Source organism: Bos grunniens, chromosome 9 (genome assembly GCF_055505025.1).
Source record: "Bos grunniens cultivar Pamir isolate PY7600 chromosome 9, Bosgru_T2T1.0, whole genome shotgun sequence".
NCBI lineage: Eukaryota > Metazoa > Chordata > Mammalia > Artiodactyla > Bovidae > Bos > Bos grunniens.
In genome coordinates this window covers 62,080,831-62,104,034 of record NC_141173.1, presented here as the reverse complement: position 1 = coordinate 62,104,034, position 23,204 = coordinate 62,080,831, and the positions used below count along the sequence as shown (strand labels likewise).

Sequence of the window (23,204 nt, the reverse complement as noted above, 5' to 3'; positions counted from 1 at the left end):
GGGAGAAACATCATAGTAAAACTGCTGAAAATCAAAACCAAAAACAAATTGCCTTCAAAGAAGCAACTTCTCAAAAGAAATGAATTACAGAATAGTATCTTCAACATGCCAACACAGAAGTCAAGAACCTGGGTTTCGAAGAACAACTGTTCTTCAAAAAGATGAGGAAAATAAAGGCATTTTCACACGAATGTGAAATGTGTCACCTCAAAATATATAAAGCAAAATCTAACAGTACTATAAGGAGAAACAGGTAAATCCATAATCATAGTGAGGAATTTTTAAATACTTCTGTGAGTAACTGACAAAACAAAACAGGAGAAACCAGGTTTGGGTTTGCTTTTATTTTACATCATTTTTTTTCCCCTAAAGAAACATGCACTTCTCTGCTAGTTTCCTCTTATGCCACTGGAGCTCTTTTGTAACAATAAGGATTTAATGGTACTTAATATTTTTAAATAAATGTCATTTTTAAAACATTTCTGCTGGCAAAGAAAAATAAATGCTGCAAACTTAACTCATTTTGTAAAATCAGTTCAGTTCAGTTCAATCGCTCAGTCGTGTCGGACTCTTCACGACCCCATGGACTGCAGCATGCCAGGCTTCCCTGTCCATCACCAACTTCCGGAGCTTACTCAAACTCATGTCCTTGAGTCAGTGATGCCATCCAACCATCTCATCCTCTGTCATCTCCTTCTCCTCCCCTCAATCTTTCCCAGCATCAGGGTCTTTTCAAAGGAGTCAGCTCTCCACATCAAGTGGCCAAAGTACTGGAGTTTCAGTTTCACCATCAGTCCCTCCAGTGAACACCCAGGAGTGATCTCCTTTAAGATGGACTGTTTGGATCTCCTTGCAGTCCAAGGGACTCTGAAGAGTCTTCTCCAACACCACAGTTCAAAAGCATCAATTCTTCGGTGGTCAGCTTTCTTTATACTCCAACTCTCCCATCCATACATGACCACTGTAAAAACCATAGCCTTGACTAGACAGACCTTTGTTGACAAAGTAAAGTCTCTGCTTTTGAATATGCTGCCTAGGTTGGTCATAACTTTCCTTCCAAGGAGTAAGCATCTTTTAATTTCATGGCTGCAGTCACCATCTGCAGTGATTTTGGAGCCCCAAAAAATAAAGTCTGACACTGTTTCCCCATCTATTTCCCATGAAGTGATGGGACCAGATGCCATGATCTTCGTTTTCTGAATGTTGAGCTTTAAGCCCACTTTTTCACTCTCCTCTTTCACTTTCATCAAGAGGCTCTTTAGTTCTTCTTCACTTTCTGCCGTAAGGGTGGTGTCATCTGCATATCTGAGGTTATTGATATTTCTCCTGGCAATCTTGATTCAAGCTTGTGCTTCCTCCAGCCCAGCGTTTCTCATGATGTACTCTGCACAGAAGTTAAAGAAGCAGGGTGACAATATACAGCCTTGACGTACTCCTTTTCCTATTTGGAACCAGTCTGTTGTTCCATGTCCAGTTCTAACTGTTGCTTCCTGACCTGCATACAGGTTTCTCAAGAGGCAGGTCAGGTGGTCTGGTATGCCTATCTCTTTAAGAATTTTCCACAGTTTATTGTGATCCACACAGTCAAAGGCTTTGGCATAGTCAATAAAGCAGAAACAGATGTTCTTTTGGAACTCTCTTGCTTTTTCAATGATCCAATGGATGTTGGCAATTTGATCTCTGGTTCCTCTGCTTTTTCTAAATCCAGCTTGAACATCTGGAATTTCATGGTTCACATATTGCTGAAGCCTGGCTTGGAGAATTTTGAGCGTTACTTTACTAGCGTGTGAGATGAGTGCAATTGTGCGGTAGTTTGAGCATTCTTTGGCATTGCCCTTCTTTGGGATTGGAATGAAAACTGACCTTTTCCAGTAAACCATTTAAACTTTTACACTTTTAAATACTAGATCATAATTCAAGAACACATTAAGTATATGCTTCTAATTAATGTTACTCTTAAAAAATTCAGTTGAATTCCCTCATAAAAATGATATAAGAGGGTAATCATCTATGCGTTATGCTAGTAGACTTTCTTTAGAATATGATACTTATTTTTCCAGGTATGTGATTCAGTAATTTCAGATATATATAAATCCAGAAAATAAGTTAGAGTAAAAAAAAATGTTCTTTTTGAAATTAGTTTCATGTTTCAAAGCAATCTATACACTTGTTAGTGGTGGTAGAATGCTGAAGTTTGAAATATGTACATATTAACAAAATGTTTTCCAAACAAGAAACTTTAAGTCCCAAATAATTATATTTTATGATTTACATTTAAGGCATTTTCTTCCCTGCCTGTGAATCAACACCTACTAAGAAATGAGTTGTGAGGTATACTGCTTACTACTCAACAATGGTATCCCACATACCTGAATGATTAACTTTATTAACAATTAATTACCACCACACTTTTCCTAACTTTCCCCTTTGGCCTACAACATATACTTCTGTATGTACAGTCACAACCAGCATTTTTCTTCTCAATATATCCCACTATCCCACCAAGAAAAGAAGGTAACACCTAATGTTTTTTGTTAGGCCTTGTATTTCTAGAAGATTAACAGGAACTGCTTACTGAAGACATAAGAGTCTTCTGAATTCAACTTTACAGAAAAATATGAAAGTGCCACCCATGGAAAGGAGAATTTATGTATAAAGTTATTTTAAATATGAGACAAGTTTGTAAAGTACTAGTAAAAGTATTCACTTTACATTTAGTTGGAATCTCACATCTTTTGCAAAGAAACAATAAATTCTCAATCTAACATCTAACAGTTCTTTGGTTTACCTAAGAAATAAAAATGGGATAAATTTATATAACTGAAAATTTTTTGTAGAAAAGGCCATGATCCATGGCTATCAAGAATCTTTGGGAGGACAGGAAACTCTCCTCAATGCTTTGTGGTGACCTAAACGGGAAGGGAATCTAAAGAGGGGATAACTGTGTATGTATAACTGATTCACTTTGCTGAAGTGAGGAAAGTTCACTTTCCTTTGCTGAAAAGTTCACCTCCTTTGCTGAAGGAGGAAACGAATACAACATTATGAAGCAACTATACTCCAATAAAAATTAATTAAAAAAAAAAGTCTTTGGGGGACTTTCCTGGTGGTCCAGTAGTTAAGACTCCACACTCTCACTGCCAAGGGTCTAGGTTCAATCGTCAGTTGGGGAACTAAGACCCCACAAGCCACGTGGTGCAGTCAAAAAAAAGAGTCTTTGGAAATAACAGGTATAGAGAAACCTTACAAATCCAGCAAAACAAACATAGTCAACATTCTATTTGCATAAATCTCAATAAGCCTGTAGAGGAAAAAGGTAAAGACTATAATAATAGCTTTAAACATTACCAATTTTAAACGTTCTTTTCTCCTTTTACCAAAGGAGGCGCTTGACCCAGGTTCTGATTCCTTTTTTCCATCCTCGTCCTCATCTTCATCTTCATCATCCTCAAAACACCAATCTGGCAATAGAGGTGGGGGTGGTGCTTCCTCTATATCACCATAGCGACGAAAAAGTTCTTTCAAGTAATCACCCTTATAAATTCCTGGTGGTCTGGCTTGAGCAAAAGTAGCAACTGCTGCTTCAATACTATGGAAAATAAACACCATGCAATTTCCTCACTACTCTCCATTTATGCAGATTTATCAAAATTCTCTTATTATATTTAAGGCTATTATAACAAAGTATAATAGAGGTTTCATAAAATAGATACATCACAATCCCTACTCTCAAGGCATTCAATCTACTAAGACAAATCATTCTGAAACAGTTTTAACACAAGGTACATGGTATTTCCTAAACTCTAAAGGTAAACTGCAATGAGTGTAATGAGGAGATCCGGGTGGAGTCTGTAAAGAATTTAAGTAAACCCTTAAAGGTTGAGGTCTGATTGTAACAGAAAACACCAGTCAAGGAAAAGCAACATGAAGATAAAGTAAAAGCATGCTGGTTTTTCAGGAACTTTCAACAGACCCAAGCGTTAAGAGCAGAGGTCACCAGAGCGAGGCTAAGCATAGGCTGAGTCTGACATAGCAGTCGACATAGTGTAGAGTTACCTTTTAGAGCATCTGAAAGGGCAGAAAGGCAGAGGCAGAATGTATGCAGTAGAGAACCACAGAGGATAAGTGAACAGGGAAACATATAATCACATGTCTACTTCAGGTGATTATATTCAGAGAAGGACTTACTGCATGAAAGGCTTTATAAACAAAAGACCTTTAAAGTATATGAGGAAATTCAGAAATATCTCATTCTCTAATCTCTCAGAATCTAAAAAGACACTTTACAAGTTAACAGGTGCTCATAAAGACCTGTTGATTGGCTTAAACAGAGTAACTCAGTCCCCCAAAATACCTTTATATTTAAGACTATTATACAAAGCACAACAGAAGTTTTATAAAATGGAGACACCACAGTCCCTACTCTCAAGGCATTCAATCTACTAAGAGACAAACCATTCTGAAACGGTTTTAACATAAGGTGCGTGGTATTTACGGTATTTAAGCTTTTTCTAATACTCAGCAGCTATTTTTTTTTTAAAGGTACTTAAAAATGAAATGAAAAACAACAGTAGTAACCTCCAAGGTGAAAACATACACAAAATATTGGGAGAACTTATCTCTGATAATTCTGAAAGATGTGAAAAAAAATCTGGGAAAGAAAATGTATAGTATTTAGGATCCATAAGCACTCAACATGCTACTTGGTAGAAAACATCAGTAATGAATGGTATTCTAAAGATTAACCAAATCTAAAATAAAAACCACTGAAATCATGTTAATCATTACTTCACCAAAAACCTAGAAATATAAAATGCTAAAACTGAAAAAAAATCAATAAAATTTTTTATCAATTACTAAATATATCTTCTTTCACTACAACAAGAAACAAATACCTCCAATCCATTTTCTCCACCAAGAAGGCACATATGAGGAAACCAGTGCGATTGAAACCATGGGTACAATGAACACCTAGAAAATAAAGCAGTTTTGATTTAAAATTACAAATCACTTCAGAGGCCACATTTCACTTCAAAATTCCAACCTGCAAACAAAACATTTCAATCATTTTATAAAATAACCACATTTTTAAAACTCAGCCCTCTCTTATAACTATTAAACCTGTCAGCTTAAATTGCTTGGAATTTAACTTATAGCACTAGCAAAAAGTGTAAATATAACATACTGATTTATTAATTACAAATGTTTCTAAGGTCTAAAGTTTAATTTCAAAACTAAAAGATCCAAGCATTTTACATATGGAGATATTTCATCAAACACACAATTCTAAAAGACACACATACATACCCACACAGGACATTTGACTGGATACAGAAATTGATGAATATACAGTACAATAAAAATAATACTACTTTAAAGTTCTCTAGAAGCCAACTTTACATTAGCCTATAACGTTTCAAAATAGACTTTTAAAAGGAAAAACTGCTGAGAAAAAGAAATTTGTTTTTGTTAAGCTTTTTTTCAGAACATATTCCAGGTAAGTATGGTCCTATCTTTATAATATGCAAAGCTACAAATGAGCTTCATAACTTCCAAAAATGATTGCATTCTCAAATCATTTTAACTACTTTGAAAATGTAATAAAAAACGACTTGGTGTACATTACTAAATTATCACATTTTAGAAAATCCACTTCAATGGCAGTTCAACACAAAACAGAGAAGAAGCATCAATGAAGCCAAGAAAACTAGTAAGGAAATCATCCACTAATCTCTATGTGAGATTAGGGTTTGACTGACAAGGGTCCTGGTGATAGGAATAACACGGAGAGGCAGATGGAAGAAACATTTAAGGTAGAATCTGCAATCTGAGGGATCAATTACTGTCAACACTGATAGAAAAGATGTAGAAGGACTCTTCGGTTCTGACTTGGATGACTAATTAGGCAGTGATACCACCCACCAAGTTATGAAATACAGGAGTTTATATCAGTTTACTGGGCAACACAATGAGTACAGCTGGATGTGCAGAGTCAACACAGTGAGCACACTTGGACGTGCAGAGTTTAAGGTTCTTAATAGGAAGTCCCCTGGTGACCCAGAGGGATCCTAACCTTCCAGTGGTTAGGATTCGGCGCTTTCATTGCAGAGGCGTGGGTTCAATTCCTGGTCAGGGAACCATCCCTATGCCTGGTGGTGTGGCCAAAATACAAAAAAAAAAATGGGAGGGGGGCAGTGTTTTCTTATGAGACTCAAAAATATTTGGAAATAGGGTAAAGAGCTTCACAGAAAGGTCTAGCTGGAGTTGTGGATTCATGATCAGCATGTAGTCAACTACAGAAGGTGTCTGTGGTGTGGATAAAAATCACTAAAAATGGGTAGAACAAGAAAACATAAATAAAGATGGAATGTGAGGAAAACTAACCTTTCAAGAATAAGTTGAGGGGGTGGGAAGGCATTTTAAAAAAGACTAAAAATGAACTTTCATGGGGGCCAAGAAAATAAAGAGAACATGAACATAGGGTCATGTTTACCAGGGAAAGAGGAAGTCCCAAGCACTGTGTAAATGTCACATGAAGATAAGAACTGAAAGTCGCTATTTGTTCAGAGGGAGGACTCCAGGTTGCAATGAGGTGAATAGGAATGGACGGATTTGAGTATCAATCTTTTGGAAAGTGTGCTGGGAAGGGGAAAGGGACATATAAAAGAGCAAGAAAAGGTTTTTTGGGGGCAGGGTAATATTTTAATATAAGAGGTTTAATACGTTTATAGGCTGAGAAAGATCTGGTTAATTCACAGAGGTTGAAAGTAATAGAGAACAATGATGTAACTGAAATGAAGTTTCCTAAGAGATTTAAAAAAATAATAAAGAGATCAGCCTTGAACAAAAAAAGACACTCCTTAGAAATAAGCTGCTATAATCATGAAACTCTATAAAGTCATCATCTCCAGTACTCTGTAAGAAAAGATGCCTCAAAAATTATGCAAAGATGTCAGTTTATGTAAACAGACTTTTTTATTCAACATGTATCAACACAATATGTAAATTTCCTTTCTACTTTATATTTGAGACCAATTTAAGCAACAAATACTCTAATTTTTGGAGAAGGAAATAGCAACTCACTCCAGTATTCTTGCCTGGGAAATCCCAACAGAGGAGCCTGGCAGGCTACAGTCCACTGAGTCTCGAAGAGTCAGACATGCCTTAGAGACTAAATAACAACACTCTAACTTTAGATATGTTTCTCATCTACACCACTACTGTTTTTGCATCTCTTTAGAGCAAATATTTTTACAAATAACATATGTACGAATAATTGCAATCAAGTGATTAAGTCATGTGATGATACACAATTTAAGTACCAGTGCTCTTTTAATATTCTTTGTTAAATAAGTACATAAAGTTTTACTTTATTGTTATACTTCAAAGTATTAATAAATGACTAGATTGTTAAAGTAAGAAAAGCGTGAAGTAAGAAACATAAAAACCTTCAACAAAACAAATCTCTATAGAAAAATATGGAAGATTATGTACCTGATTTTTTTTTTAAATTTCATTAAATAGGTATACTACAAGCCTAACCTCATTTATCTTCAACGTTTAGGAGTTGGGGAGGGGAAGCATTTTTTTTTTTTTTTTCAGTTTTCCTCTGTTCATTATGAGAATGGGTCCATCTAGTGGCAAGCAGAGCACAGTTTGTAAGTAAAGATTAGCTCTTGATTAACTATTTCAAGTCACTTCTTATTCAAATTTGTTATCATTTTCTATTCTAAGCTAACATAAGGAAATAAATTTATACAGAATCTCAAAAAGTAACATTAATCTATATATTAAGGAAAAATGATAGTCCTTTAAAATCTCAAATTAAGAAAGGAAAACAATCTCCCCAACAAAAAAAGAGAACTGGGCTTTAACTATAAAAATATACATACTGAAATGACTCTAAGTATAAATTAGGAAGAGGTGACTTATACAGGGCTGGTGGCAACATGGCTTTCTAAATACTGCCTCATCTCAATATACACAACTTCCTTTTTATCTCACTAATCAGATAAACTTATTTTTAGTATCAAAAACGTTACCTGATGAGTCTAAATAAATGATTCTCGACTGGGGGTGATTTTACCCACCCCCCTCCCCAGAGGACATCTGGCAATGTCAGGAGACTTTTTGTTGTTTTTTTGGCTATGCTGGGTCTTCGTTGCTATGCCAACTTCTCTCTAGCTGTGACAGGGGCTACTCTCTAGTGGCAGTGCTCAGGCTTCTCACGGCAGTGGCTTCTCCTGCTGTGGAACGTGGGCATACAAGCCTCAGTAGTTGCAGCATGGGGGCTCAGCAGTTGCAGCTCCCTGGCTTTAGAGCACAGGCTCAATAGCTGTGGCACACGAGCTTAGTCGTTAGGTGGTATGTGGGATCTTTCCGGAACAGGGATCAAATCTGTGTCTCCTGCACTGTCAGGCAGATTCTTCACCACTAAGCCACCAGGAAAGTCCCAGAAGACAATTTTAATTGTCACAACTGGTGGGGTGGCATAACACCTCATGGGTAGAGGCCAGAAATGCTGTTAAACATCCTACAGTGCACAGAAGAGTCCCCCAAAATAAAGAATTACCCTATTTAAAATGTCAATAGTGTTTAGGTTGAGATTCCTCTGGTCTAAATGAGCCAAAAATAATAAGAAGAAGAACAGCAAGAGGAAACCATTATTAAGAACTTATTACACGTCAAGTAATCTTAAAAAATTTTTATATAATCAAAAGAAAAAAATTTTTTAACAAAATTCACATGCACTACTCATAAAAATATAAATTCGAAAATCTGACCTATGTATTTATAACTAGAAACACCTAAAATAGAGGCATTAGTTAAGTTACATATCTTTTAGTCTACCATTTACAAAGAAATCAGTCATTTCTCTTTTAACAAAAACCAGACTTCTTTATTTCTGCAGCCCACAAAATTATTATCCTCAATTTTCAGCACAAGCAAACAAATGCACCATAGCTCCATACATAATCTCTTATTTGTCATTATAATTTTTAAAAAAGCTCTTAAAAATTAGGATTTGGGGTAGATCATTTGGGGACAAAACCTGACCTGAGCTGATGTGACGTTATTTATAGTCTATTTTTCTCACTTAGTGTGAATGAATATTCATGTATTTAACTGCAGAAATGTTCATGTGTTTAATTACGGAATGCTCTCTATACCTAGATTATTTCTAAATACTACTTTCCACTTAAAGGAACCAGGTTCCTTAAAGGAATAACCAATTCCATGTCTGGAAAACACGTTATACCAGAAAACAACGAAACTGTCAAAGACTGATGGGGTGCTATCAAAAAGATACAGAAATCAACTTGAAGGGGCTCCCACTGGCCTAGGATAAAGCAATTTGGGCATAAGAATAAATACTGACTATAAATGATTTAAATATATCAACTACACAAAAATTCATGAGTTCAAACAGATACTCCAAAAAGAAATAATAATAAGATTAATCAGTCACCACCAGACATTGGTAAGATACCAATACATTATTCTGGAAATTGATAAATAAAACAATCAGAAATTTAACTTGCCTTTCCAGTACAAACTGCATTTCAGGATAATCAAATTGTTGAGAAGGAATAGTTCTTTGCTAAAGAGGAATTCCAGCTAACTCATGAAGAAATTAGCCAATCAGAAAAATCATTGTTTTGCAACTCCTAATGAAATATCAGAAGAAGGTAACAGTCATCAACAGATTAAAAAAAAAAAATCAGGTAAAAGACAGATTAAAGAGTAACAGAGGAAATAACATGCCACCACCTGTCCCTACTTACTCATCTTTGTACCCCTAAAAGTGGGTCCACCAGACATTATGTGCTAACTGATGTAGGGTAAAAGGAAACATACGACACCAACTATGAAGTATTCTTGCTTAAAACATGTAATTATGCCTCCTGTTTTAACTACCAGTTTACAAGACAGACAGGGGACAAAGGAAAAAGTTAATTAATACTATGAGGAGGCACTCAGGTAAATCCAGATAATGGAACATTTTATAGGACAAAGACCTGATTTCTCCAACAAAGTGACAGCATTTAACAGAGAGAGAATCAGAAAAAACAAAATGTAGTATTTGGATACTGCTGGATCCTGGTTTGAAAAATCTAACTTTAAAAGGGGATTGAGGAAATCTAAAAGTGGACTAAGCATCAGATGACATTAAGGAATTTCTCATTATTCTGTTTGGTATAACTGCATGGTGGTTATAAAAAAAACAAAAATTCTTCTCAGTTAGAGATGCATAATGAAACACTTTTAGTGAAATGACATGGTATCTATGGTTTGCTTTAAAACTCAGAAAAAAATTTGTTAGGAGAAGGAGAGGAAAAATGAAAAAAAAATCAGTAAAATGATAATTAGTGAAGCTGAACAATGGATACATAAAGGTGTCATTTTACTATTCTCCCTACTTTTGGTATGATTGAAAATTTCCACTATAAAGATAAATTAGGGGGTACTGCCCCCAGGGATTATGAGATTATGAAGCTGTAGTTCTTGGGCTGGAGAAGGAAATGGCAACCCACTCCAGTGTTCTTGCCTGGAGAATCCCAGGGACGGCGGGCCCTGGTGGACTTCAGTCTATGGGGTCGCACAGAGTCAGACACGACTGAAGCAACTTAGCAGCAGCAGTAGCAGCAGCAGTTCTTGGGCAGGTCTGTGGTAAAGACTCTGCCTGCCAAGGCAGGAGACACAAGTTTGATCCCTGGGTCAGGAAGATCCCCGGAGAAGAAAATGGCAACCCAGTCCAGTATTCTTGTCTGGGAAATTCCATGGAAAAGGAGCCTGGCAGGCTACAGTCCTCTGGGGTCGCAGAGGAGTTGGACAAGACTTAGCGATTAGAAAACGTCTGAAGCTTCTATGTGTTTCAGAACTCTATATCTCCACTAACTCTACAGTATCATCCCACAACTAGGCTAACTGCATGTACTGACAGTAACATCGGTTAATTTAAAGATTTTTTTTTTAATCAGACTAACTTTGAAAATAAATGTGTCTCACTTTTGCCATGCCATCAATGTCCCCTAGTGGTCACAGTATCCTTCAGCAAGAATGTGCGGAAGGCTGATAAAAACTGCATCTCAAAAACACAATTAAAACACTGTAAAAGCAGGCCAATATTTTCTGATCCTAAGAACACAGACTTGATTCTTTAATTCTTTTGTTTGAGAAGATGATATGAGAAACCATCTCTAAGACCAGTTTCTGTTACTGTCTTCTCAGTATTACTACAATAAATAATTGCCACCCCAACCTATGCTCCAAACTGAGCAGACCCAAAGGAAAAGTTTCCACTTCAATCCAATGAACAGAATCACAGTCCAGTGATATAAAACAAGTAATATATAATAATGAATACTGTATTATATCACAGTTATAATTTTAAACCCATCAGTTCAGTTCAGTCACTCAGTCGTGTCCAACTCTTTGCAACCCCCATGAATTGCAGCACACCAGGCCTCCCTGTCCATCACCAACTCCAGCAGTTCACTCAAACTCAGGTCCCTCGAGTCAGTGATGCCATCCAGCCATCTCATCCTCTGTCGTCCCCTTCTCCTCCTGCCCCCAACCCCTCCCAGCATCAGAGTCTTTTCCGATGAGTCAACTCTTCGCATGAGGTGGCCAAAGCATTGGAGTTTCAGCTTCACCATCAGTCCTTCCAATGAACACCCAGGACCAATCTCCTTTAGAATGGACTGGTTGGATCTCCTTGCAGTCCAAAGGACTCTCAAGAGTCTTCTCCAACACCACAATTCAAAGCATCAATTCTTCGGCGCTCAGCTTTTTTCACAGTCCACCTCTCACATCTATACATGACCACTGGAAAACCCATAACTGACGGACCTTTGTTGACAAAGTAATGTCTCTGCTTTTCAATATGCTATCTGCTGCTGCTGCTAAGTCACTTCAGCCGTGTCCGACTCTGCGACCCCATAGACGGCAGCCCACCAGGCTCCCCCATCCCTGGGATTCTCCAGGCAAGAACACTGGAGTGGGTTGCCATTTCCTTCTCCAATGCATGAAAGTGAAAAGTGAAAGGGAAGTCGCTCAGTCGTGTCTGACTCTTAGCGACCACATGGACTGCAGCCTACCAAGCTCCTCTGCCCATGGGATTTTCCAGGCAAGAGTACTGGAGTGGGGTGCCATTGCCCTCTCCGAATATGCTATCTAGGTTGGTCATAACTTTGCTTCCAAGGAGTAAGCGTCTTTTAATTTCATGGCTGCAGTCACCATCTGCAGTGATTTTGGAGCCCCAAAAAATAAAGTCTGACACTGTTTCCCCATCTATTTCCCATGAAGTGATGGGACCAGATGCCATGATCTTAGTTTTCTGAATGTTGAGCTTTAAGCCCACTTTTTCACTCTCCTCTCACTTTCATCAAGAGGCTTTTGAGTTCCTCTTCACTTTCTGCCATAAGGGTGGTGTCATCTGCGTATCTAAGGTTATTGATATTTCTCCCGGCAATCTTGATTCCAGCTTGTGCTTCTTCCAGCCCAGCGTTTCTCATGATGTACTCTGCATAGAAGTTAAAGAAGCAAGGTAACAATATACAGCCTTGACGTACTCCTTTTCCTATTTGGAACCAGTCTGTTGTTCCATGTAAGGTTCTAACTGCTGCCTCCTGATCTGCAAATAGGTTTCTCAAGAGGCAGGTCAGGTGGTCTGATATTCCCATCTCCTTAAGAATTTTCCAGTTTATTATGATCCACACAGTCAAAGGCTTTGGCATAGTCAATAATGCAGAAATAGATATTTTTCTGGAACTCTCTTCCTTTTTCCATGATCCAGTGGATGTTGGCAATTTGATCTCTGGTTCCTCTGCCTTTTCTAAAACCAGCTTGAACATCTGGAAGTTCACGGTTCACATATTGCTGAAACCTGGCTTGGAGAATTTTGAGCATTACTTTACTAGCGTGTGAGATGAGTGCAATTGTGCGGCAGTTTGAGCATTCTTTGGCATTGCCTTTCTTTGGGATTGGAATGAAAACTGACCTTTTCCAGTCCTGTGGCCACTGCTGAGTTTTCCAAATTTGCTGGCATATTGAGTGCAGCACTTTCACAGCATCATCTTTCAGGATCTGAAATAGCTCAACTGGAATTCCATCACCTCCACTAGCTTTGTTCATAGTGATGCTTTCTAAGGCCCACTTGACTTCACATTCCAGGATGTCTGGCTCTAGGTGAGTGATCACACCATCATGATTATCTGGGTTGTGAAGCTCTTTTTTGTACATTTCTTCTGTGTATTCTTGCCACCTCTTCTTAATATCTTCTGCTTCTGTTAGATCCATACCATTTCTGTCCGTTATTGAGCCCATCTTTGCATTAAATATTCCCTTGGTATCTCTAATTTTCTTGAAGAGATCTCTAGTCTTTCCCATTCTGTTGTTTTCCTCTATTTCTTTGCACTGATCGCTGAGGAAGTATTTCTTATCTCTCCTTCTATTCTTTGGAACTCTCCATTCAGATGCTTATATCTTTCCTTTTCTCCTTTGCTTTTCGCTTCTCTTCTTTTCACAGCTATTTGTAAGGCCTCCCCAGACAGCCATTTTGCTTTTTTACATTTCTTTTCCATGGGGATGGTCTTGATCCCTGTCTCCTATACAATGTCACAAACCTCCGTCCATAGTTCATCAGGCACTCTATCAGATCTAATCCCTTAAATATATTTCTCACTTTCACTGTATAATCATAAGGAATTTGATTTAGGTCATACCTGAATGGTCTAGTGGTTTTCCCTACTTTCTTCAATTTCAGTCTGAATTTGGCAATAAGGAGTTCATGATCTGAGCCACAGTCAGCTCCCGGTCTTGTTTTTGCTGACTGTATACAGCTTCTCCATCTTTGGCTGCAAAGAACATAATCAGTCTGATTCTGGTGTTGACCATCTGGTGATGTCCACGTGTAGAGTCTTCTCTTGTGTTGTTGGAAGAGGGTGTTTGCTATGACCAGTGCGTTCTCTTGGCAAAATTCTATTAGCCTTTGTCCTGCTTCATTCCGTACTCCAAGGACAAATTTGCCTGTTACTCCATGTGTTTCTTGACTTCCTACTTTTGCATTCCAGTCCCCTATAATGAAAAGGACATCTTTTGGGGGTGTTAGTTCTAAAAGGTCTTGTAGGTCTTCATAGAACCATTCAACTTCAGCTTCTTCAGCATTACTGGTTGGGGCACAGACTTGGATTACTGTGATATTGAATGGTTTGCCTTAGAAACAGAGATCATTCTGTCATCTTTGAGATTGCATCCAAGTACTGCATTTCAGACTCCTTTGTTAAAATACTCAATTTAGAAATTTTTCCCATCAGTTCTTCCAAGAATTATTGTTGTTTAGTCGCTAAGTCATGTCTGACTCTTTGCAACCCTATAGACTGCAGCACACCAGACTTCCCTGTCCTTCACTATCTCCCAGAGTTTGCTCAAACTCATATCCACTGAGTCAGTGATGCTATCCAACCATCTCAACCTCTGCTGTCCCCTTCTCCTCCTGCCCTCAGTCTTTCCCAGAATCAGGGTCTTTTCCAGTGAGTTGTCTCTTTGCATCAGGTGGCCAAAGTATTAGAGCTTCAGCGTCAACATCAGCCCTTCCAATGAATATTCAGAGTTGATTTCCTTTTGGATTGACTGGTTTGATCTCCTTGAAGTCCAAAGGACTCTCAAGAGTCTTCTCCAGCACCACAGTTCAAAAGCATCAATTCTTCAGTGCTCAGCTTTCTTTATAGTTCAAATCTCACATCCGTACATGACTAGTGGAAAAACCACAGCTTTGACTAGATGGACCTTTGTCAGCAAAGTGATGTCTCTGCTTTTCAGTACACTGTCTAGGTTTGTCATAGCTGTTCTTTCAAGGAGCAAACATCTTTTAACTTCAACACTGCAGTCACCATCTGCAGTGATTTTGGAGCCCAAGAAAATTAAGTCTGTCACTGTTTCCATGGTTTCCCCATCTATTTGCCATGAAGTGATGGGACTGGATGCTATGATCTTAATTTTTTGAAGTTGACTTTTAAGCCAGCTTTTTCACTCTCCTCTTTCCCTTTCATCAAGAGGTTCTTTAGTTCCTCTTCTTTTTCTGCCATTAGAGTAGTATCATCTGCATATCTCAGGTTGTTGATATTTCTCCCAGCAATCTTGATACCAGCTTGTGATTCATTTAGCCCAGCATTTTGAATGATGTACTCTGCATATAAGTTAAATAAGCAGGATGACAATACTTGACGTATTGTCAGTAGGATGACAGTCTTGACGTACTCCTTTCCCAATTTTGAACCAGTCCATTGTTCCATGTCCGGTTCTAACTGTTGCTTCTTGACCTGCATACAGGTTTCTCAGCAGGGAGGTAAGGTAGTCTGGTGTTCCCATCCCTTTAAGAATTTTCCACAGTTTGTTGTGATTCATACAGTTAAAGGCTTTAGCCTAGTCAATGAAGCAGAAATAGACTTTTCTGGAATTCCCTTGCTTTTCCTATGATCCAAAGGATGTTGGCAATTTGATCTCTGGTTCCTCTGCCTTTTCCAAATCCAACTTGTACATCTAGCTTGAAAGATTTTGAGCAGCATTACCTTGTTAGATGTAAAAAAGTATTACAACTGTACAGTAGTTTGAACATTCTTTGGCATTGCCTTTCTTTGGGATTGGAATGAAAACTGACCTTTTCTAATCCTGTGGCCATTGCCAAGTTTTCCAAATTTGCTGACGTACTGAACACAGCCCTTTAACAGCATCATCTTTTAGGATTTTAAATGGTTCAGCTGGAATTCCATCACCTTCATTAGCTAGTTCATAGTAATGCTTCCTAAGGCCCCTCCAAGAGTACAACTGGTCAATTTATCAATTTGAGAGTATTAATGTTTCTGAAATCATGACACCTGATTCCAAACATTAAGTCTTCTTGAATTCTTCAAGTACATTTAGCATTTACCCCATAATAGCTTATCTCAAATGAAAAGAGCTTTTAATTGTTCAAATAAATGTTCAATATATTGTTCAATGCTATTTTAGGCTGTGAATCTTCTAGCTGTATCCTAAATATATGCATACCTGTTACATATATTCATGTGAATGTGTAAACATAAACACATATACATACCGTAATACTATGTCATGTAGTCCCATACTATTGTTCTTCTATTAGATAAACTGCATACTGTATAATATAAATGATTGGCTTCCATCAGATATGCTGTTTCCAGGGGTTTTTTTTATTACAAAGGAAGATGTGATAAAATTTCTTTCACATAAATCTTTATGTGCATCTATGACTACTTCCTTTAAATAAATTCTTAGATGTGGCCTTGATGAGTCAAAGTATATGAACACTTTTTAGGATCAATAGAAATCACCAAAATGGCCCTCCAGAGAGGCTATATCAATTAACACCTTAATTAACAATGTATCAGTACATCCATTTTATCCAATCCTTGACATTATGATTTTTTTATATCTTTGCAAATTTGACTGCGGAAGGTAACAACATACATTTTAATTCGTATTTCTTATTAACAAGGGAGAATGAAACTTTTTTCATGTTTCTTGGCTATCTGTATTGCATTTCCATTGTTTTCCATATTTTTCTATGGATGAATGCCTCTTTGGCCTGAAGAATTATAGAATCCTTTCATAAGAATATCCATTTTTTTATCTTATTATATATGCCTCAACTATTGCTCTCAACTTGTCAAATGGCATTTTGCTCTGTTTTGGTTATTTTATAACACAGAAATTTTTTTCACTTTTATGTGGTCAATCTAGAAACCAGTGTTACACCTAATTAAGAGATTTGGACCTTGGTTCAGAAACATTACAAACTTGGCTTAAACAGTTATTAGACGTTTGAACAAGGAAAAACTACTTAATTTCTCTGAGACTCAGTTTTCCTATTTGTAAAATAGGGATACAGCCACATACCACAGGGAGTTGTTATAAGGATTACAATCATTCATTCCTTCATTCATTCATTTACAGTTTCCCACCAAGTCTGCCAGGCAAATAACATCCTCGTCACTACCATAATATTATCATGAATAGACAACATTTTAATTTTTAATAACAGTTCTCAATAGACTATTACTTTAATAAACACTTCTTGGTAATTCCTTTAAAAAGAAAAAAAAAAATTTCTGTATCAACCCATTTGGAAAAAGAGCATAGAAACCCAATCACAAAATAAGATATTCAACAGTGGCTAAAGTAAAGCCAAACATACCAATAAGTTCAGGTGGGTTTCTTTCATTAAACCGCTCACACAGACGAATAAATGTCTCAGTATTCTCCGTTGTAGGGCACTCGCCATGTCTAGAAATACAGAAACATTTTGTTTCTAAGTAGAGATGACAAATTTCAGCAAAGGTTTCAATATTAAAGACTCTTAATACATGACTTACCCTTTACACTGAAGTTTTATATATTTGATTCCTTCTTTTTCTATGTCATTTCTGTCATAGAATCTTGAAGTATTTGTCAGGTCTACCAACAAGCCCATTTTAACCTTAGGCAAAAGGAAAGAAAGATTTCCTAGTAACTGAATCTGTTCCAAAATAAGTTGACTGAATGGCAATATTCTGGGCCAGTTCATTCATCTACACTGAAGGAGAGTTTATGTTCACGCTGTCAACATATTAACAATGAATGTATCACTTATCCAAGTCTTATTTGAGACACAGAACTTAGGCACTGAATGAAATAAATTAATCCCAAACAAATGATGAAACAAGAATATGAGCAAAAAAAAAAAAAAGAATATAAGCAAAACAGATTCCACTTCAACATTACAAACACAAATACTAAAAAGCAAATACTGATGTAGTTTTCTACGTCTGTCACTCCACCCATGATTTATTAGAAGTAGCTACAACAGGTGGAGAAGGCAATGGCACCCCACTCCAATACACTTGCCTGGAAAATCCCATGGATGGAGGAGCCTGGTAGGCTGCAGTCCATGGGGTCGCCAAGAGTCGGGCACAACTGAGCAACTTCACTTTCACTTTTCACTTTCATGCATTGGAGAAGGAAATGGCAACCCACTCCAGTGTTCTTGCCTGGAGAATCCCAGGGACGGGGGAGCCTGGTGGGCTGCCGTCTACGGGATCGCACAGAGTCGGACACAACTGAAGCAACTTAGCAGCAGCAGCAGCAGCTACAACAGGGACAGCATTTATCTGAAATACACCCAAACTCAAGCTCCAAAAGCACCCAAGAATTGATGCTTTTGAACTATGGTGTTGAAGAAGACTCCTGAGAGTCCCTTGGACTACAAGGAGATCCAACCAGTCCATCCTAAAGGAAATCAGTCCTGAGTATTCATTGGAAGGACTAATGCTGAAGCTGAAACTCCAGTACTTCGGCCACCTGATGCAAAGAGCTGACTCATTTGAAAAGACCCTGATGCTGGGAAAGATTGAAGGCAGGAGGTTGGGGACGACAGAGGATGAGATGGTTGGACAGCATCACCGACTCAACGGACATGAGTTTGAGTAAATTTTGGGAGTTGGTGATGGACAGGGAGGCCTGGTGTGCTGCGGTCCATGGGGTCGCAAAAAGTTGGACACGACTGAGCGACTGAACTGAACTGAACAAGCTCCAGACACACATCAACTCAGCATTCCAGCACCAATCATCAAAGTGAGTACGCAGGGGAAGAGCATGTACAGTCAAAATGCCCTTGGGCTTCCCTGGTGGCTCCGCAGTAAAGAATCCACCTGCCAATGCAGAGACACCAGTTCGAACCCTGATCTGGGCAGTATTGTCAAATGAGTATTAAATTTTCTCAAGTTATACTGTATGGAAAATGTTATCAATATAGATATCCTAGAAATTATATGCAGTTTCTAATATTCTGGTATGTACTGAATTATGTTATTAGTCATAATGCTAGTTACTATCTCAAAGTGTTACATATCACAGCAAAGTAATCAAGTTACTTTGGACTGTCATCAGATTTTAAGCATGCCATTTTAAGCCTTTTTGTCATTATAGACAGCTCTGGTTTCTCTCTGATGCGTTTTCAAAAATACCACCTCTTCAAGATTTACAGAAAGGACTTTCTAAGATTAAATTAAAATTAACTAGATAAACAAATTTTGTTATTAACAGTAAGCTGGTATCAGACTGGAATTTGTTTTTTTCTGTTAAGAGAACACAGTTTTCTTGGAATGCGTGTTTGAAAACAGACTATGTGAATTTCTTTGTTTTTAAGTGATTTATATATGTTTTTTAAATCTTTTGTTACTTTGGTAAAGTATATAAATATTACTTCACAATGATCTATGAAGATTGTGGCACCCACAGATAAAGTTCATTTTGATTCTACAAAAAATTAACCCCTCCTTGTCAGCCTTTTTCTATCCTGATGTCCTTAGGACCCAGTAAGAGTTTACTTCTAAATCAAGGAATTTAAAATGATTAAACAATAGCTGTAAATTAAACAGCTGGGGCTATGGGAAATTCAAGATGGCTGCTTGGCTTTTCCCAGCTCCCTGACAAACCTTATTTTTTACTTGATGGGATAAAGCCTTCACTGGCTGCAGGGTTAAAGCCCTCACAAAAAAATTTTTATGTTTCACTGAATATTAAATTCTAGTTTTGCTAATTGAGATCTACGTTGACCAAGACTCACTTCCCAGACTCAGTTCCCAGACAGTTCCTCGCTATTATGTTTTATTGCTAAAAAGTTTAATTGAATTATCCTAAAGCTTATCACAGTAATCTGTCTTTGGATGGACATCAGACACCTCATGAGCTATAACCAAGGGACATAAAATTCATGTATCTATCAATGAACCATATGCTAATTGGAACTTATGGCAAAAACGACAAGACAAAGAAATGTCCCTGGGTTTCTGGATTAGGAAATTTCCAGAGGTCAGAAAGAATTATACTAAGAGTAGTCAATTTGCTGAATTATATGCAGTATATGAGGCTCTAAAACAAAAAAAGTTGACAGAATGTCATTCTACAAAACATTAACAAAACAAGACTCTTGGTTGGTAGCCAATGGATTAACCACAGCTTTGACTTTGTGGGCACACCAAAAATGTGGCAATGTGGGAGAAAAAGCAATATACAGGTGGGCTCAAAATCAAGGTATTTCCTTTACTATGGATCTCATTAAATATTTTACAATGTCCAATTTATCAATATATTGAACACAGACACTTACCACAGCTAGTCAAAGGACAATTGGCATGTGGCAAGCTGCCTGGGCAAATATGGCAAATTGATTATACTGATCATTAATTTGAGATGAAGGATGTCAATATGTGGGTACTGCTATGGATACCTATTCTGGATATTTAGTGGCCATTCCCTTCAAGAAAGCCAATCAGACTAATACTATTAAAACAGAGACAATAATTATATTATGGCGTTCCATTTCAAATTCAGAGGGACAATGGATAAGTTAATATAAGAGTTTGCCCAGGAATATAATATACAATGGATCTTTCATATTCCTTATTATCCTCAAGCTACTGGTTGGATTGAAAGAATGAATGGTTTGCTTAAACAGCAATTAATCAAACTTCGAGAGGGCTCTTATAAAAACTGGAGAACTTTAAATACTTCCCTCAATATTTTAAATAATAGAACTATTAGAGAATCAGAAACTCCTTTGATGAGAAAAACGATTCCAAATTTACAGATTCATAAAATAGATTTCTATCCTGAAACAACTGAATATTGGGAAATTAGCCCAGGAGCACTAGCTCTTTTCCAAGCTACTCCTGAGACTACCGGATTGGATTTATACTCTTTATCTGAACAGAGAGTCACAAAAAGAATGACATGTGCTATTTCAACTGGTATTGGAATCAAAATGCCTCCCAGGCACTTTGGGTTAATTAAGGAATGCTCCTATTAAGCATTAAAAGGAATCTGTGTCCACGCAGTAGTTACAGACCCAGACTACCAAGGAGAAATCCAAATAATTTTACAAAATGAAGGAAAGGATGAAAGGATGATCTATTTATTAATAAACATGATAGAACTGCCCGACTCCTGATTTTCCCACGTGTAAGTGGTAAGTACAAAATGAGAAGAACCTCCCACCCTACTAACAGTCAGAGACGATGGAGGGTTTGGGTACACAAATGAAACACATGCAACTAGAGCTGAAGTCTGGGTGACGCAACCTAACAGTCCTCCCACATTTGCTGATGTGGCTGCACAAGAGAAGGATAACACCATGTTAACTGACGATCCCCGGACAAGAATGGCAATATGTGCTGTTAACACATAGTGCTATGCTCATGAACAGACTGTTCTTGGAAGCCTGACTGTAATGAGGATTGTCATTCATACCTCAACCTTCAAGGATATCCTACAATTAAAAGAAAAATATGAAGAAAACTATTGGGGAACCTTCAGCTAGAGAAACATAAGCCAGACCTGAACTCAGGGTAACTTCATGTGCCCAGAAAAAAAGGCCTTTTCTTTCTTAACTCTGACTTTCTATGTACAAAAGATTATACACAGCACTGGTAAGGATATAGCTCAAGTCTTAAATGGATGCTTGCAACACTAAACCCACATGAACTTAATGTATGACAAAGACTTTTAATAGTTGTTTAATGACTCAGTAATATTTCAGCTGCCATTGTTTAGTCGCTGAGTCATGTCCGACCCCGTGGACTATAGCCTGCCAGGCTCTTCTGTCCATGGGATTTCCCAGGCAAGAATACTGAAGTGGGTTGCCGTTTCCTCCTCCAGGGGATCTTTCTGATCCAGCGATCTTTCCCACCCAGGGATTGCCTGCATTAGCAGGAGGATTCTTTACCACTACGCCACCAGGGAAATTCAACATTTCAGCTACACCGAACTAAATCCTAACCCGCCATGTGTGATTGGACTCTGTTTGTTCTATACAGCTGTTATATTACCTTGCTCAGGAGGATAAGGTCCAAGGAATTTTAATGTCTGCTAATGCATATGCTAAAGAATCTCTTGATGAGGGTGAAGGAGATGCAAAAAGCCAACTGAAAACCAAATATTAAAACAACTAAGATCATGGCATCCGGCCCCATTACTACACGGCAAATAGAAAGGGAAAAGGTGGAAGCACTGCTTCTAGATGAAGTCTTTGCCAAACACAAAGATTTGAATGCCATAATACAGCTTCTCATAAGTTAGAATTAGAACCCATATTGTTTGTCTCTAGGTCCAAAATAAGAAGTCAATGAAAAGTGGGAATGAGCAAGAAAATGTGAATTATCTAAATATATATGAATACTTTAGCTAAGAAAACCAGGAAACTGTATTATGTGACTTAGCTGCACTGAGTCCATGTATATGTACATGTGTAAATGTGTGTCTGTATGTGTGATTATGTCTGTGTGAATAATGTGTTTGTGTTTTTTAATGTATCTGCCTATATACACATATACTCATATTATATATACATAATCATTTTTCCTTATAGATTCCCAATCCATGAAATAAGGATAATAACCGTATCCACATCATACAGCTGTGAGATTTAAATAAAGCCCTCACTCTGTGCCAAGCACTATTCTATGCTTTACATGCACTAATTTTACTTGCAAATGAGGAAACTGAAACATGAAGAAATTAGGTAACTTGATCACAAAGCTGTAAGTGGCAAACTAGAATTCAAATCCAGGAGAACTGGTTTCTAAGCCCAAGCTCTTTAAAATGCTCCACCTAGGAATATTTAATGCTCTACAAATGTTAACTATGACTTTCAAAAATGTATATTAATAATGAAGATAAAAATTAAAAGTTTATAAGCAAGCTAAAATAATAGATATAAAATGAAGACCCAAACTACACCAAAAACAGGGGTAAGTAACAGGTTATCAAAAACTAAGTGGCATGTTTACTATCCTGTAACAGGAAACTTGCATGTAATGGGCACCAGCATTTGCTGAATGTACTAACTGTTGTTCAGTCACTAAGTCATGTCCAACTCTTTGCAACCCCATGAACTGCAGCACGCCAGTCTTCCCTGTCCTTCACCATCTCTCAGAGCTTGCTCAAACTCATGTCCATTGAGTCTGTGATGCCATTCAACCATCTCATCCTCTGTCACCCCCTTCTCTTCTTGCCCTCTATCTTTCCCAGCATCAGGGTCTTTTCAAATGAGTCAGCTCTTCTCATTAGGTGGCCAAAGTATTGGAGCTTCACCTTCAGCATTAGTCCTTCCAATGAATATTAAGGATTGATTTTCTTTAGGATTCACT

The 23,204-nt window shown here is 37.6% G+C and overlaps 1 protein-coding gene across 5 annotated transcripts in view; it reads right to left on the bottom strand.

Annotated features, from left to right (window-relative positions):
* The window catches only part of RNGTT (RNA guanylyltransferase and 5'-phosphatase), a 242,429-nt gene that overhangs the window by 204,073 nt on the left and 15,152 nt on the right, over window positions 1–23,204 (bottom strand). For all 5 annotated transcript variants that reach the window (XR_015133147.1, XR_015133148.1, XM_086317774.1 and 2 more), the window contains exons 3-6: window positions 17,394–17,497; window positions 17,216–17,304; window positions 4,896–4,971; window positions 3,349–3,589 (exon numbers count right to left, since the gene is read on the bottom strand). Coding sequence is in view for 3 of the 5 variants with exons in the window: in XM_086317774.1 (XP_086173900.1) it covers window positions 3,349–3,589; window positions 4,896–4,971; window positions 17,216–17,304; window positions 17,394–17,497 (510 nt within the window). In the remaining 2 variants the exon portion in view is untranslated. The remainder of the gene's footprint in view (window positions 1–3,348; window positions 3,590–4,895; window positions 4,972–17,215; window positions 17,305–17,393; window positions 17,498–23,204) is intronic.